Source organism: Aquila chrysaetos, chromosome 12 (assembly GCF_900496995.4).
Source record: "Aquila chrysaetos chrysaetos chromosome 12, bAquChr1.4, whole genome shotgun sequence".
Lineage (NCBI taxonomy): Eukaryota > Metazoa > Chordata > Aves > Accipitriformes > Accipitridae > Aquila > Aquila chrysaetos.
In genome coordinates this window covers 30782492-30800442 of record NC_044015.1, presented here as the reverse complement: position 1 = coordinate 30800442, position 17951 = coordinate 30782492, and the positions used below count along the sequence as shown (strand labels likewise).

The 17951-nt window shown below is 49.4% G+C and overlaps 1 protein-coding gene across 24 annotated transcripts in view; it reads right to left on the bottom strand.

Annotated features, from left to right (window-relative positions):
* The window catches only part of PTPRF (protein tyrosine phosphatase receptor type F), a 395117-nt gene that overhangs the window by 32555 nt on the left and 344611 nt on the right, over window positions 1-17951 (bottom strand). For 13 of the 24 annotated variants that reach the window (XM_030032473.2, XM_030032481.2, XM_030032490.2 and 10 more), the window contains 6 exons: window positions 12421-12674; window positions 11631-11721; window positions 8295-8507; window positions 5059-5213; window positions 4187-4198; window positions 1715-1830 (listed from right to left, as the gene is read on the bottom strand). In XM_030032473.2, the coding sequence (XP_029888333.1) occupies window positions 1715-1830; window positions 4187-4198; window positions 5059-5213; window positions 8295-8507; window positions 11631-11721; window positions 12421-12674 (841 nt within the window). The remainder of the gene's footprint in view (window positions 1-1714; window positions 1831-4186; window positions 4199-5058; window positions 5214-8294; window positions 8508-11630; window positions 11722-12420; window positions 12675-17951) is intronic. The other 11 variants (XM_030032476.2, XM_030032482.2, XM_030032492.2 and 8 more) reach the window with 1 other exon arrangement.

Sequence of the window (17951 nt, the reverse complement as noted above, 5' to 3'; positions counted from 1 at the left end):
CTCTGATGGGAGCTCTTGACCCTTCCTACAGCTCTAGCAAGGGATGCCCTCGTTGCAAACATCCCCATCTCTTGTTGGAGATGGGAGCAGTGCAAGCCTGACCTGTCACACTCCTCCATCCAATGTAAACCACAAGCAAAGTCGGCTCTTGGGTCCCTGGGCAGTGGAGACATGTCACAGAGGCCTGTCCCCATGCACAGGTGTCCTGGAGCAGCCCCGTTTAACACCTTGCTCCTCCTCAAGAAGCTGCATGCTGGTGCTGACTGTGTGTGACCCCCTCACCTAGTGCTGCTCCCAGTGATCTGCCTGTTGAGATGTTCTTCCTCCAGCGCAGGTGCCTCCCTTGCTCCCCACAGCATTTTCCTCCCATGCTGCAATACCACACTGGTCTGTGTTGTGGCCAATTAACGGGCCAGGTCTGCTGGCAACTGCCAGGCTGTTGCTGCATCCTACCTGTGAGATCTGTCATCGGTCCTGCCTGGGAGATGCACTAACTATGGATCCATGACAGCTGCTCTGGCATGGAGGGAGATGTGCTGGTGAAGCCCAGCCCAGGTCCGAGCCAGACTGCTGTGAGCCGCGACAGGAAAGGCTTCTCTTACCCTCCCTCCCAGACACAGCAGGTTTACATCAGGAAATGGTCCCTTCAAAACTCTCCTGTTAGATGAAAGCTCTTAGATGAATGAGCAGCAGGAGAAAAAGGGAAGTAGGTTACAGACCAGGAGGAGCTGCAAGTTAGAAGAGAGCTGTATGTACCTCATTTATTGCTGAACTGCTCCCTCCATCGCAAAAGACCAAGTGCTCCCCCCACTTCATCTAGGACTTGGGCTCTCTGAAAGGCTCTGAACAAGTTGGGGCGAGCCTGTCTCTGATTGTTACAATGACGGGTACTGTGCTTTCAATGCCATCAGAGACGTAGAGACACAAAGCAGCAGCACGAGACCTTTCTGCAGTGCAAAGTACAGTTGCTTCCGCCGGCTGGCAAACTAGCTACACCCTGAGGCACCACAGGCCAGTGCAGGCATGACGAGATGCTCTGCAGCGAACAGTTGCATGCAGAAAGCAATGGCTGCTACTGAACTATCATCCTCTGCGCTGAGACCACTGTGACCAGCAGCGCCCTTCACTGGGCCACAGCACTGACTGGGGAGCAATGTAGGCTGGTTCTCTTCACCCTTAGCTGAGCAGAACAGGAAAGTCAGCACACCAAAGATCCCGGGACAAAGCTGCTGGCACACCCTCAGCAGTAAGTACAAGGGCTGTCTGTCCTGATCCTCCCAGATGCAGGCCCTGTGGCCAGCACTGCACCAGTGGTGCTCAGCGCTGAATCCCAGCCTGGACCAAGCCAGCGCAGCACCCGGGAGCAATGCAGGTGTGGGCACTTGCAAGCTCTCCCAGCTCTGCGTGGAGGCTCCTGCTGGCTCAGGACAACTGCAGTGAGCTTCACGTAATGTCTGACACACACCACACAACAGGCTGTCCCCGTCCAGGTTCCCCAGCCTTGCGTGCCTGCAGTGACAGGGTCAGGGAGAAGGATTTGCAAACCAGAGTGTGTACACCTGGATATCCTCGGTCTAAGCCCCCTATCTGCCACTGTGACTGAGAAGGTGCAGAGCTGCTGCGGGGGGAGGACTGCAACTCCTCCTTTGGCATCGGTACCTGGCGAGGGGGAACCGGCGGAGGTGGGGCGTAAGGGGGGTTAGCTGCTCCTTACCTGGAGTCTGGTAGTTGAGCCGCCTCATCTCAACTGGGTCAGAGGAGTGAGCCAAGAGCGAGTCCTTCAGGCCGATGGAGTGCTCATCCTTGGAAGAGGGGGAGTGTGCCCTTTTCCTATGGACAGGGAGGACAGAGACAAGCAGGTGAGCTCTGGCAGACACTGGCATGAACCACCGTGGGAAGGAGTCTGGGTCCCTGTGTCCCAGATACCCAGCTCCATCCCAGGCTCCCTGGGGCTCTGGACAAGTCACATCCTCTTCCGTGCCTCCAATTTCCCATCTATGAAACAGGAAGGATCATATGTAAGCAATGGCAGAGGTTTGATTAGTGAGGCACTTTGAAATGTGATATTCTGCATATTTATTAGAGAAAAAGCAGAGAGATGCAAGATGTTGTTTCCTCTTACTCTCTCTAGGAACTATTTCCTGTAGTGGAAGGATATAATAAAATTTTTTTTCAAGTATTAGAAATATTTAAATATAGAATGCTGTAATATAATAGTGTAAAGGCTCTTCAGGGTGTGTTTTATTGGACCATTAATACATGTCTTGAATGGTTGAAGGCACCCAAGGCGTGTATTAATGGAACAATAAAATACACTGTTGTCTCTTCATGCTATATTTATGCCTAGAGCGATGCCACCACCTCAGGCTCTTGCTGGAATTCACAGGCAAAGCAGGGACAGATCCAATCAAAAAGTGGACAAGTGAATATTAAGGAAAATCTAATACTGCAAGAAGGGTTTCCAGCAATTCTTTAAGTCCTACTTCTTGCTCTATTTTACAAATACAGTGGATATACCCATGCAGTAGAGAGGGATGTTGGGCAGGAGCAGGACAGCAGTACTCTCTTCTGAGTCCGCGCTGACCCTGACGCTTTGCCAATATGCTGTGTGTGCAGCAATACACAGAGACTTTGTCTTCTGGCTACAGCCCCAAAATGGATTTTGCCTGGTGAACCCCTCTGCTGACCTGATGTTTTCTGGAAGAGAGGGAGCTGCATCTCTGCTAGTCTGCATGGACGCTACCACATTTACCATCCTGCAAATTGCAACAGTCAGTCTCTGTTTTCTACCCACTTGTGAGGCATTTCAAAGCACCCTGAAGGGCTGCCAGGTTCTGCACAGAGGCAGCTGCATCTCCGGATGGTGGTGACCCTGAGCCACACATGAACAGAAGTGCTCTGCACAGGCACAGGGCACTATCACTTCCATGGGGAGCTGTGCATGCTGGGCTGGCACAAGTGAAAAGCAATTATGGAAAATTTAGTGCATAAAGCACAAGTGAAACCTGCATTCCCTCTGTGGCCTGGACTGTGAGCAAGCTCCATCTGCAGCCTGTAGCTGCATCAAACACTGGAGTCGTTCAATGGGGAGGACCAGCTTGTGAGTCTTACACTACTCTGAGTCATCTCAGCATCTCAGAAGCCTTCTAGATGCCTGGACCGAGACAAAAGAGCTGAAGGACTGAGAGCATTGATAGAGAGAAAGGAAAATACATGGCAAACAAATAAAGCAGTGTTTTTCCTATCAGGAGCACAGCAGGATGTGCCATGTGCTACTGTGTACCAGTCCCTGAGCCCTTGAGCAACACGGTCCAGCTCTCCTGGGGAATGGGCACAGCACATAATTAATGTTTGTCTCTCTCATTAGCCTAGTCTGGGCAACTGCTAAACAAACCTCCAGACCCCAAGCTATCCCCTGCTACTCAGCTTCAATTCATTCCCATTGTAGATTTTACACTGTGAATACGCTGCGCAGACACCTTTGGGAGAAAATGCCTCCAAAGAGAACCTGGACAGCCAAAAACTGTAGGATAACACAGCATCACGCTGAGCATGCGGGTGGTGGTGCTGGAAGGGGATATGCTGCTGCTGCATGGGCTAGGATGCAGCAGGGACATGAATGTCAGGTGCTGAGCACAGTGGGCTGATGCTGCTTCCTGGTGCTCCCCCGACACCAGACTCTGGGACAAAGCGAAGCTAAGCCAAGCTGGGCACAGCATCTATGGGGCCCAGGTACAGAAATCCCCCCCGGGGCCACTTTCTCTCCTTAAAGACCAGTAAACACTTTGTTTCTTACAATTGCCTGGTATTCCCTCAAAGCTTCCTCACCACAGACTGCAAGAATGCACCTGCATTCTTGATGGAACAGCTCTCAGTCTGAAGTGACTGAGAAAACAAAGAAACCCCTGTAACTGCTGGTGTTGTCAGTTTTTTGGATTTTTAATGTAATTGCAAAAACAATCTGGGAAGTCTTTATGTTGGAACTGTCTCCCTAAGAGCTGTGAGAGGCTGACAATTGCTAGGAGGCTGATACCTTTGAGGAAACAAAGTCTTTGTAAACCCCTAGGGCTGGCATGCTCCATGCTCCCAAAAACAAAGATGCCCCTTAGAAGCTTCAGGCTTGATTTTTAAAAACGGAAATAGACTTGAAATTTTAGCAAAACAAGAAGATAAAATGGATTCATACCTTTCTTGCTTACTAGATCCAGGGAAGAGCAGAAACAGAAGAAAGGAGATGATCACTGACACAGAAAGGCACTGACTGCACATGCACAGCAGAGCTCCATTTAATCAGACAACAAAGCCAGCTCCCTTCCCCGAGCTACAGATACATATGTAAATAGAGAGTCCAGGAGGAGCAGAACCTTGGAGCTGAGCTGATAGAGAATGACCTACTGTAATTGAACAGGATACCTGAACACATGCAAATGCAACCTGCTCCTCAGGAGGACTAACAATCATCTCGCACTACAGTTACAGCTCTAGCAGGTCTGCTCTGCTACGCAAAAGCAGGTGGTTGCTTCAGCAGGGAGGACAGAGTGTGGATGGTCCTGATCTGGTAGCCAGGACTGAGAGGCCTCAAGAAGAGAGCTCCTACTCTGATTTCAGTCTGTCACAGCCATGCCCTGTTCTCACCACCAAGACCATGTTCCTCAGCCAAAATTCACAGTAGTGGGGGCACCTGCCAGAGGTCAAGTAAAAAAAGACAGTACTAGCGATGTCCCCAAGGCTGCAAAACCAAGTTGTGAGACCAGAGAGTGGTCAGACTAGCTTTAGGGACAAAGCTGCTCTCCTCTGTCCCACTGCTCACACGTTTCCAGAATCCACAGCAGCTCTGAGTCCTGGGACTGATATTAATTATCATCTGCGTACCCAGCCCTTCTGCTCTCTTTATAAAGCAGTCTTCTGCTGTGCCAGGTAGAGACCTTCCTCCTTCCCATGACCACCAAGGGCTGTCTATCAGAGCACCCTGTATCTGAAGGCTACAAGGAGGGTCTTGGAGGTGCCACCACCTGTAGTGCTCGTGCTATAACTGCTATGTCCTGGACTGGATCTCACCTTTTGAAGAGGAGTATAGCAATGACAATGATGATGATTAATATCACGGCCAGGACAGGTCCCATCACCCACAGCATCTCTGGTTCATCCTGCTGCTTTGCTGAAGCCACTTCCATCACAATCTCATCCGAGTAGGGGCTGGCTGCATATCTCTTCTGAACAGCACCGGCAGAAGAGGGAGAGAAAAGCAAGCATCCATTATGCTAAAGCCACAGCTACATCCCTGAAATGTGGAGGTTTCCCCTTGCCTCTGGCTAGCATGGAACGGTCATGCTTCTCAAACCCCAGCAGCACACCACGGGATCCTCCCTCCCTCAGCATCAGCGGAGGTCACGCTGTGGAAACAGTCTTTTCCTGGTGTGAAACATTCCCAGTTCCAGCAACTTCCTGGCTGGCAGACCTGGCCTCAAGGTGCCAAACTGGAGCAGCCCAGCTAGGAGCCACTTGCCAGCCCTGGATTCTCTCTGAGCCAAATCACAAGCTTTTGAATCCCAACCAATTGCACAGTGGGGCTGGCTGATGATTCCTAAGTGGTTTATAATACCTGCTGTGCTGATATCAACACATCTCCCCAGGACAGGGCTATATTAGGAAAACCCCTGCTGGGCTAGGCGGTTTTCTTAAAGGAATGAAATGACAGGAGCATTTTCTACCTGATGTCTCAGCCCTGACAAACAAGCCTTGGAAAGGGGCTCATGCTTACAGGTTCTTTTTCAGAGACTTCTGCAATCTGGCAGCCCAGTGATTTATAAACCGAAGGGACAGCTTTCTAGCCCCACCAGCAAGACAGGATTAGCACAGACCCAAACCCTTCCTGCAGAAAAATGACACTGCACCTGGCTTGTTCTGCTGCTGTTGCTAAGGCTTATGGAACTGTGTGGTCCCTTCACAGCTCAGCCTCGCTGGGTCAGAAGGGTTAAATGCTGCAAAAATAAATCCTTTCCCCCCTCTTAGAGAGGGCCAGAGCTGTATCAGTTCAGTGCCTGTGGCTTTTCAGCAGCACCTGCTGCCTGGCATTAGGGAGCCACAAACGCTCTGCTCCTGCCATAGAAAGTTTCGGTCACTGAAGAGGTGCCTGGGGATCTATAAAACGCCTGCTTTAAGGTTGAAGTTTAAACACGCACTTCATGCCTGCACGTACGTGAGGAGAAGAAAGGGAAAAATCAAGCGTGCTCGTGTCACACAAATGCACATCTTGATCTCCTCTCACAGGTGCCCATGGAGTACAGAAAATGCTCTTATCTGTGACATCCTTCTGGCAGCACGTGCAGGTGCAGCACCCTAGCTGCTCTCCTCAGATTTATCAGCGGTCAGAGATGCCACTGGCTGGAGGGAAAGCATTGGGGGTGGTTGCTGCTTTGTCCGTGAAACCTTTCAGCCCTACAAGACCCTGTTTCAATGACCCTGAAATAGCTGCTGGCTCCCAGCTCAGCTCTGTTCCTACAGAAAGTCTGCATGGGATCACTGCAGCCCATTGGTCTGTTCCTACGTCCCCTTGTCCAGTTCAAACAACAGGGCAGGGAGTCAGCAACAGCTCTGTCTGAGCATGGCAGAGACAAGAAGATGCTACGTCGGTGGTGAGAGGACGGGCCAGAAGGCCTGGGGCTCCCCTTTGTATGGGCAAGCGGCTACTCTGTGAGGAAGGCACAAAGGCTTTGCCTTTGACTACCCAGAAAGGTCAAGCTGCATTAGGTGGGGAGGTGAAGGAGCATGCTGATCGGTGCAGCAAGGTAACACGTGTGTCCATCTCCAAAGCTTTGTGCAAGGGGCAAAGATTCATATTTTTTCAGACACGCTTTGGGGATGCCTCCTTCCAAGAGAAGACAGAAGCAGAAGAGATCAGAAGGACTGTTATCTCAGTGGCATTTCCAAAGACAGACTGTGAGGTGCAGGTGCCCCTGCTCTCAGAGATGGTGTTTCAACCACAGTCCCCTTTGCCTTTGAAGAATGGCAATGTTACGCTTGCCTGCTGACACTAGAGACACAGCAAGTAATTTAAGAGGAGCTGAGTGGGGGAGATAGTGCACAGCCTTGGACAGAGTGCCTCACGCTTCAAATGAAAATGGATGCAACGCAGCCGGGGATGCAGAAAGGTGGTCTTTGGGAGCAGGGTGTAATAACTCTGCCGGCTGGTGGTTCACTGGAGGGCTGTGGCAGATCTGTGCTAGGGAGGAGATGATGATGATAGTCTGGGATCAACTAGTTAAGGTCATCTCTTCTTGACAGGGATTGCCACGACAGCACATCCCAAGGCCCCTGCCTTACTTTGCTGTTAATCTGTGACTCTCCTTCCCTCACCAGTGTGCACATCTTGCCACAAGAACACGTGAGTTGGATGAGTAATGAAGAACTTGACCAGCCCTAATGAGCCATTACAAGCAAACGAGGCTGAGGAAGGAAGCCGCAGCTTGGAAGCCGACCAAAGGATTCTATGCATCTCTATTATTTCCATTACTTACACACTGGCCGCTGCTACTGCCGCCACCACCACTCCTGCCCTCCGTGATTACAGCTGGACACTGATGCACAGGTCTCGCCGTGCTGCTCCCTGCTTATTGCATCAACTACTCCCTCCCCCCTCACGTGCCCAGGCCCCGTGTGCTTGGCAGCACACTGCCGACAAAGTCACAGCCCATTTGCCTCTAGCAGGAGAGACACAGGAGCAAGAATCCCTATGCAGCAGGCAAGCGTGCAGCTTTGCCCTGCTGACAACCCACTGCGATGGGAGGCAGGTTTGCTTCTCCAGATGTCATCTGGAAGTGAGACTCTGGCCAGAGAAGGGCCTGTGAAGGCAGGTTTGCAGGGGGGGCATCCTGTTCACTGCAGAGCCTCAGCAGCCACTGTGCAGGGTAGGATTTCAAGGGGCTGTTTTCCACAGTCACTTGCTTGAACCAAAGCAGAATGAGAACCTATCCCACCCCAACCATGTGTCAAGCTCTGCTCTGGGCACAGCCCAGCAAGCCAGAACCGAGCTTGTGTAGAACGCATGTGTTGACACTGCCCTCCACTCTCATCTGTTATGTCAAACATACATGCCATTTCCCTCCAACACCACCATCTATCAAGTCAACTCCCACGGCCGCCTCAGCCTGTTGATACCAGCTATGCAGCCTCACTCTCCTCTCTTCAGAGAAAGCTCCATCATCCTGGCTTGCAGTAATTGTTCACCCTGCTTGCACTGAGCCCACCTCAGCTCTGCTAGGAAAGGCTGTGCCCCCCCAGCAGAAAGTCCTTACCGTGTCTCCATCCTCCAGTGAGGCCAGCACGAAGCAGCGATAGCTCAGGTCTTGAGACAGGGGCTTGTTGTAGAAACCTTTGTAGTTCTTCTCGTCCCCCAGGGTGAAGGTCTCGGGCAGCACATCCACTTGAGCAGCAATGTAGGGCTTGAGTCTGTCTGCTTGGCGTCGCTGGCGCCTGCTCTGACTCCCTTGGCTTATGGCCTCCAGCAGCTGGGGACAAATGAGGTGCATCACTATTGCTTCGCCCAGTGTGACACCGCCTTACGCTGTTACCTTACCGGTTGTAGGACTCAGCAGGGTGGAAGGGAAGGGAGGAGAAGATACTGGGTTTGATTTGCACGTGGCGGTGCAAAGAAACCAGAGGGATGCATTATCCATTTAGCCATTGCTGGGGCACCTGTCTGCAGACCCTCACTGCCAGCACCTCCAGCAGGATCTCAGCTTTGGAAGAGTCCTGAGACCTGGGATGCTGACACGGGGAACGTTAGGGCTGAGACAGCCTGGCTGTGCCAGTCACCCCGAGTTAATGTATCCCAATGGGCTGCAAGGGAACCGGGCCACGTTCTGTGGCCCACATATCAGTCCAGACAGCAACTCACACTCTCTACAGACACTGGACGTGAATTACAGCTGACACTGATGCATAGAGAAAAAGTGACATTTGCCATGTCTTTCTCTTCTGTCAGTGCCTCAATATCTCATCTGCTGCTGGGTTGCAGGCAGAGCTTTGTGTAAATCACACAGAATGATAACAGATTTCATGGGATGTTCAGAGTAAAAATGGCAAATTTCATAGTCAGCCACAAATTCATGAAAAAGGATATAAACACACAAAAATTCAATTACACTGCTAAGAAAGGCTCTCAGATGTTTAAAGATGTTTTTCTAATGAATAAAAACGAATATCAGGCTCGGAACAGAAATTCTAATTTAAAATGAAGAAGGAGGCATGAAATACATTTCACACACGAATGTATCAGTGCAGCATTGTCAGGGCAGACAGGGAACATCAGTGGGGCTGGGGACAGTGATGTGCACACAAAGCCACGCTGCTGAGCTGAGCTCACTCCCTCTGAGGAGGAAAACCTGGGTAATCCCCACTCTTTCCCCTCAACAGTCTATCCGTGCCCTCTTATGAATCCTCATGTTGGAGCAATTTAGGAAAGCTACAGCTTGCACTGCAATATCACCAAAAAAAAAGAAAAAAGGAAGAAAAAAGGAAGAAAAAAAGAGAGAAAAAAGAGAGAAAAAAGAGAGAAAAAAGAGAGAAAAAAGAGAGAAAAAAGAGAGAAAAAAGAGAGAAAAAAGAGAGAAAAAAGAGAGAAAAAGAGAGAAAAAAGAGAGGAAAAAAAAAGGGACGGAGAGATCTCAGTTTCACAAATATCCTTGTAACCACAGGGGGAAGAGGCTGAAAGATAGTCTTTGGACTGTGGAGTTTGCTCCCTACACACATCTCTCGTATCTTGGCTGAAATTACAGCTGAGCTCTTTGGGGCAGAAAGCACAGCTGTATGTGCAACGGCATGAAACCACAGGGCTCCAGTTGTGATTGAGGTTGCTGGATGCTACTGCCACTTACACATGTAACACACACCAAAAGACCGCATCAAAAGAATGCTAGGCTTGCAAAGTTCAGATCCTGAAAAATTAGAAAAGTAATATTGCCTGTGCAAAATTAAATCAGCTGTCTTACGTATGTGCATTGTGTTACAATCCTTGACTGCATGGTCACATACTATCTTTTCCGTAACTCCCCCGCTTTGTTCAATACACAGGACAGACAGTGCTTAATCAAAGAGCAGCTATTCCATATTTTGTTTTCTTCTTTGCATTACGCAGCCTGAGGCCTTGTTTATTGCTTACTATTCAAATCCAGCTCTGAAGACAAAATTAATAATTTCCTTGTGGGCTTTTCTATGGTGCTGATCACTATAATATTACAAGTGCTTCACAAACATTAACGATCTTATCTTCCAAACACCCATATGAGGTGAGATGAAAGCGATTATCCTAATTTTACAGATGGAGAACAGAGACGCAGGCACATTAATGTAAAAAATGTCCACTAATTTTGAATGTCAAATTGGAAAGACATTGGCTTGTTTTGTTTTTAAAGAAAACTTAGCTTATTTTTATAGCACTGCCTGTATCCAGCAGAGCTCCTATTGACTTTCTGTGCAGCTGGGGATGCTTAGGCTCTGCAAACGAGGCTCCAGGATGTCAAACTGAGCACTCCGAAAAACCAGAACATGCAAGACAGTGGCTGCTAATGAAAATTTTGTTTTAAATCATTTGCTCAGGGCTCGGTGAAACAGAGATAGAAACCAGTTCTCTCCATAGCTTTCAACCACCTAAAGCTCAAAACCAAACCATCCTTTCTCATCCTAGTCTTCTGTTTCTTGTGACATCTTCCAACTTCTGCAGTGAAATGATGCGGGAGACCTACAGGTGATGGTTCTCCATCACACGATTGTGCTTTATGTGCAGAACAGATCCACCAATACACACCGTGAGCTGGGACCCCAAGGAAAAAACTGTGCAATCATGTAATTAAAGATTAATGATAAGCAAGGGCTGACTTACAGCTTCTAACACTTTATAATTTCTGAGTGCTTCAAGCTTAAAACTTTGTTCTCTTAATGGACCCTTCTGTGTGTGATTTCTTGGAATTTTTCCTTATTGCTTTGGTGGGGGTGCAGTGTGTGGGGAAGAGTGACCCCACAAACCCCTTGTGTGGGACTCTCCTCAGACTTGCGTATGTACCACACTATTGATGTTGAAGGACTGCTGCACAGAATAAGCTGCATCTTGGGGTGAATGGGCTGGTGAATGCTGAAAGCCTTTAACAAGCAAGTGTGAAGGGAGCTTTGCGGGTTTTTTTAGATACTAGAGTGAACTCTTTATTCAAACTGCGCAGGCTTAGGTCCTATCCAGAGAGGGAAAAGCCTCCTGACAGAACAGCTTAATAAACTGAAAATGATACCTTTCTCTCCTAGCTTCTTTTCAAAATCAGCGTGGTTGCTTCAGCCGAAAAAGGCTGCAGAGTGTACAACCCAAGACAGAATCTGTCCTGGTCAGGACACTCAAGTGTTGTCTCCTTATGGGGCACATTCTGGGAGGTGGCTCCTCCCTTGCTTGATTCCAGCCTCCTTCCTACATGCTGTCACCAGCCAAGAAAGGCTGAGTGGGCACCGCACGTCCCACAGCCCCCCATCTCTTGATGTATAGCCTGCACCTACGCCACTGCACCCGTGCTGTCGCCAGGAGGCCTGGGCAAAGCATGCTGGGCCACCTGGGAGCCACTTTCACCACAGCAGCTGCTGCAGACTCCTACCTGGTCCAGCTCCATCTCATCAGGTGTCCGCCACCGAGCAGTCGGGCTGCTGGTGCTCTGATCCGCTGGCACAACCACGATGTAGTACCACCTGGGAAGGAAGGAAAGCGTAAGTGCTGGACCCTAAGTCATCTCTCTGGCAGGCCACCAAATAACGCGTGCCATTTGCCTCCCAAGGACGACCTGCTCCTTTCCCTGCCCTCTAAGCAGCAAAAGGGCTCAGTAAGGAAGAAGCCGATTTTCTAGCTGCACCAGAGAAGAGAATACTCCTGTTAGCACTCATTAGGTTAATGAAGATCTACAGACTGTGCTCCAGAGGGTGGTGTAGGAGCTGTGAGAAGGACATTTATATAATCGGATTGTAGCAAGAACCCTGGGGGAATTGTGCTTCAGCACAAGGATACCACAGTAACGAATAAGACTTCCACAAACTCGCTTTTTTAATCTCCTTGAGGCTTTAGGCATTATTTATTTAAAGGATATTATACAGTGTCAGAGAAGGTCCCTCCTGATCCTCAACTGTGTTTTTGCTGGTAGCATCTGGAGTACACCCACCAGGGTGAGGGCAAACTGTCAAAGAATTGTCTTAATTTTATCGCACATAAATATTTACTCAGAAAGAGCCAGCAGCGTGATCCCATGTTACGAGTAAATGCCTGGCACTGTACCACAGCCTGCTTGGAAATTCACTCCCAGGTTACAAAATCCACAGGTTGGCAGAGATCTGCCCTGCCTTCTTCCCCATCTCTAGCCCCCCACCCTGCCTTCTCCACCCAGGCACGGCACCTACCTCACCGGCACAGTGGTCTGGACTTTGGGAAGGGTGAGTGTGAATTTTCCTTCCTGTATATACTTGTTTGTGGCAATGGGTTTGCTTTGCAAGACGTCAGGAGCGGTGCGGATTGAGACGAGGTGCTGGAGCCCCCCAGCGCTGCTCCCACGGTTCATTAGCACAAAAGAATAGTCTGTGTCTGGCTGGAGGTCACTTATGAGTTTCTTCATCGAGTGGCCGTCCACCTCCACACTCTGGCTATTGTACAGAATCTGAAACGGGAAAAGGACACGCTCATGGAGCCAACAGCTGTTGATGAAAACTCACACTCAAAATAGCAGCGTTAGAGATGACAATTTGGCTTTGGGCCCTCCCTCAGGTGGTTCAGCTACTGTGCGCTTTGTAAACAGCCATAAATCTTTAGTTAAAAAAGAGCAACCCCCAGCAGAAGGTTGAGTTGTGCTCCCTGTGCTTTGCAGTGATGGAGCAGAGAGGGGCTCATCTCAGCAAAGCCCGGGTGCCCGGCGCCAGCAGTGTGGCTGGTGGTGCCACACGTGCTGCTTTTCAGTGCCAGGTCAGGGGATGAATCCAGATGGCTGTGCTTTGCCCTCGCGTGGAGATGAATGGGTCTTTGTTTCTTGTCTCATGAGGCTACGATACACAATATGTTTTTGGTGTAAAATCCCGTCTGCTTTAAATTGGTGTCACTCCCGTGTCTACCAGCTGATGCCTGATCCAACGTTAATGCAGAGCATCCCCCTCCCAGCAAGGTGACCGGGGGACTACACGCCTCACCCATGATCTGACAAATCCTGCGCAGGGCTCACAAATTGGTACCCGAAACAGCGGCTCTGCAGGTGTGACACCCCGTTGCCATGACAACAGATGCTGGTGCCGTGGCAGCCGTGGGCAGGAGATCGGCACTGCTTTTCGCTGCCGTGCTTGCAGCGAGGGGCTGCTGGGCAGGGCAGGCCAGGGCAGAGCCGCTGGTGGCCCAGGGCAGCGGGCAGCCCCCACGCACAGCCTCCCCCCTTGGGCCCGCCAGCCCCTCAGCTAACAACGTTTTCTCAGCGCCCTGTTGCAGATACGCAGGACCCCTGTTTCCCCGAAGGACCAGCAGCCATGTGTGCTGCTGTATAGGCTGCACCAAACAGCCCATCCTACCCTCGGAACCTCGATCCTGATCCTGATGGAACAACTCCTGTACCCCGAAACCATGGGTGCTGCCTCTGCAAAGCCAGAAACTCAAACAGGTCCTGGAGACAGAGACAAATGGGGTGTAGAGAACTGGAGGGACCAGAAGTTGTGCTCCAGCTGTGACAAACCAGCATGTTTCCTTCCACCGGGCGACTGTCCAGCATGGCAGGGGATTACTGGATTCCTGATAGTGGTGCAGAGGCACAGCATGCCAAAAGCTGGCAATGGCAGAGCTGGAGCATGTTAAACCATGGCAGCTATTACGTGTTACAGGCAGAGACCACACAGTAAAACGTGCTCTTTCCAACAGCAGCCTTGAGAGAGAGAAGGCAGCTCTGTAGAAGAAAAATTACTTGAAGCAAAACAGATTTTTCACCAGCTGAGCCTGCCGTTCAGTCTGATGCAAGCAGCAAGGGAGGGACCAAACCTTCCTTCCAAGTCACCTTTTTAGCAGGTGACCGAAATCTGCAGAAAGCTGCCAGCTCGCTGGGACAAGGGCAGCTGATTAGCACTGGTCTAATATTTAGTGCTGGAGCTGGGAGGATGAGGGAGGCTCTGGAAAGAGATGTGAAGGACAGCGGAGCACAAGGACCAGGCTAGGCCTGGAATTTGCAGCTCTGCTTTTGTGTTATCCAAACAGCGATACCCACAGCACACCTCAAGTCCTCTTCAGGTCACTTTGCATGGAGGTTGGGATAGGAAAAACGCCCCAGCTTTTTTGCTGCTGAGAACAGACTCCCAACAGGTAAACAGAGCAGCAGCGAGGAGCTGGCAATGGAGAAGAGATGTAATCAATCTTGTTTGTTGACATGCTTCAATCTTCAGGGATGAACTGCAAAAATTAGTACCAAGTACTAAAATAACAAAGGTTTGCAGGGACAAAGACCCTGCTGGCTGCCCCATGTGCAGGAAGGGCTGTTGAAGGTAGGATGGCCGGAGGGAATTGTTCTCTGCTGTGACCCCTCGTAAGATATTTTCTCCTGGGCTTTAATCCCTTTCTCCAAAGACATGTACATCAGATGGGTGCTAAAGTGAGTGAAAAAGGTAAAATGAAGAAATGCTTCTTATAGCGCTGGAGTATCAGATATTTAGTTGGCAGGTTTCACCCTGCTCTGACACAGAAGTAGGCACAACAAAGACAGGAGTGCTAGACTTCAAGTCATCTTAGCAGGTTTGCTGTCTGTGCCAGCACCACCCCTTGCAATGATAATGCAATAGTACAGGTCCAGATATTCCAGATGAGAGCAAGTCAGGGGGTGTCCTGGGGGAGCAGCAGGAGCTCCCTTCATGTGCTCCAACACACATTTGAACAAAACCAAACTTCCAACATTAAGACCTATGCTGGAAGGATGCAAAGCCCACAAAGAGTTCTGTTGCCTCTCAGATGAGATTCCTCATTATGAATTCTTCCCTAATAAAGGTATCGCCAACTGCTTCTGCATGCGCTCTAGGGAAGACACTCGCCCACCAACTGCCTGCACATGAGGCATCTGCTGGGGACATAGCTCTTCTCCTGGAGCAAGAGGAGGCAGAAAAGATGGTCAGGCACTTCAGTTCAGAGTTTCCCTGCTTGCTCTGCACTGGAACTGGCCAGGACACAGTCTCCAATTCAGCCTTGACACCAGATGATGATTTTTACTGCCATGCACAGAAATTTGTGTCCAAAGACAGTGAAATAGGCATTTCCAATGCTTTCCTGAAGCATTATCCGCCATCCGCCCTTTTCACAGTTGCTGTAGCAGTTCTACGTTCCTTTACCTGCCATAACACATTGTCTTCTCAAATGTTATGCACCATTAGTTAAGGCCTCTACACAAACCTTACAATAATGTAAGGGCTCAGAAACAGTCATTCGTGTGCAGCTGAAGATGCCCGGGAGCTCAAGCAGGAATGCTATTTAGAGGTTGCATCATGGCCCACTGGTAACTACTTAAGTCAGCAGCAAATTTGGCCCAAGGGCTCTGAACTGCCAAACATTGCTGACTAGCCCATGGATTGCTGTAAAATGTCATTTGTGCTGCTCTTACCCACAAGAGAAGATTTGCAAAGCTAGGTGGGTCCAAATGGCACTGCTGAAGGTTTGCTGCTTGATTTCAAGGCAGTAAAGAATGTATTGAACTAAAAGATGAAAAGATACATAGTGTGCAACACTGGAAAAGATCATGACTTGATGGAGAAGTAGACAAGGTTGCCTTTTTTGTGGACAGAAGTAGTTACTACATTCCATGGGACACACTGTGAGAAAGCACTGCCCAGCATTCTCAGGCGTTATTTCCGAACCTGTATCCCAGTAATTTTCAAAAGGTGCTGTTCCTTCTCCCCATTTGTAAAATACCTTGTGATGCTGCCTCTAACCAATATATCCCCTGTCCTGCTCTTAAATTGAAGACTGTGTCTCAGGAAAGTGCAGTTTCCCCAAGGAGAAGGTTGTATCTATCTCGCTCTTTCCATGAAAGCTCCAGAACAGCTTTCTGCAAGCACACTGGAATAGAAAAGGAATAGTGCCTCTGTTCCACCACAACTGCTGGGCAACATTTTGCAAGGAATTTATCTCCCGGACCAGAAGAAGCTGTGAAAATTCCCCAAAGAGAACTCAAACCTTCACTGTTGATTTGGTAGCAATGAAAATTCCTAAGGTCTCAGTTCATCCCCTATAAAAAAATCCCCCCAAACCCACCAGTCCTGCCTGCGCCTCACTATTCATTGTCAGAACAGTATCTACTTTAATTAAATCTGTTAAAGTAGAATATGACACCCTTTGGGACACAGATTTAGCATGAGACTGTTTATCAAGTGTAGATAATACTAATTGTTCCCATGGAGATTTATCTGCTATGCTAGTTACAGTATTAGGCTCTGGCCTCAGCATCCCATATGCCTGAATTAGAGGAGAGAGGTGAACCTTGTTTATAAAAATACAAAGTCCTGAAGATTAAGGATTTCATTTGAGTGCCACAATCAACGACCTGGAGCTGACCCTCTTAGCTCCTGGCCTTGACTCATGTGTGTCTGCAAGTCTGGGGATATTAATTAAAAGAAGACACTATTAGAGAAATATCCTTGTAACATTCTCGTTTGCATGACTGCTCTTCAGTTAGCAAGTGGCTAATGCCATCTGCTCCTGTGTCATCTGAGGGTTAACCCGCAGCAGGGGCAGACCCTGAGTCACTGTCTGTGTAAGCAATTGCAGCTACGAGGCTCAGACAAGGCATCAGCATTACGTCCTTGGCTCCTGGCTACCTCCAACCATTTCACCGTCCTTATGTGGTAGTAATGCTCCAAAGGTCACACTGTCCCTTTATAGCACTGTGCTGTCAGACAGAGACACGGGCTTTGTGCCACAAGAATAAGGCAAGATGAAGCAGACTGGTTCTTCAGCAGAGTGCAAAGTTACAGGGCTCTGTGAAGTTCCTTGCGGCCAGATATCTGAACACTGATCCTAATGCACCCTACATCTGGGAAAGCTTTGAATACCGCAAAGTCTTCACACAAGCTTTGTCTGCTTCAGCTAAACTCTGCATGTTAACAAGTGCCTGCTATTGATCATGGTAATTCAGCTTCAGGATTTAAACAAGGCGAGTTAGTAACAACGAAGGGGAGGTGCTCACACACTTTGATGTGGATGTAGTTCAAGACCTCCCCCTCATTCCCCTGGCCGTGGATCCCCCACAACTCGTGCAGGCCTTGCATTTGCTCTTTAGGCACAGCACGGCAGCGTGCATGTGCAAGGAGGAAGGGAAGTCACGCTGCTCCCACCCCTGGCCACCTTTGCAGAGGTAGCAGACGGCTGCTGAGACTGGGTGGAAGATTATCCTTGGCAATGTGATGTGTTGGTCTTGTTTCTTAAGGGAGCGAAGCTGCACTGAGATCTGCACAAATTTCCACCACACTCTAGTCTTTTACCCACATCAGTGATCTGCACTGGGGAATAGACCAGAGCAGGAAGACATTGGATCATCAGTGTTGTCTGCAGCCTGGTGGATGACACTACATCCAGAACTGTGCTGGAGAAAAGAGAACAGCAGCCATTCCTGCAGAGTTCCGTCTGCACTGACACATCTCGTGCTGCTCACACCTGTAACACATTCTGGAAGGGTGATGATGCTTCTCTCCTTCACTCCCTGAGATTATGCATCTGCCCTGATGCTCTGAAGTAACTCACAAAGGCAATCTGGATGTTTGAGAAAGGACACACTGCAGAAGGAGTCATTCTTAGTTTGATTCACTGGCTGGTTTTCAGACCACTTTGTCCTGATGATCTCTTGAGATTACATCACGTTTGTAACTTCTCATGCTTCAACCCCGAGTCAGGCATTCAGGACAAGCTTGTGTAACCACTGTCATGGAGCTGC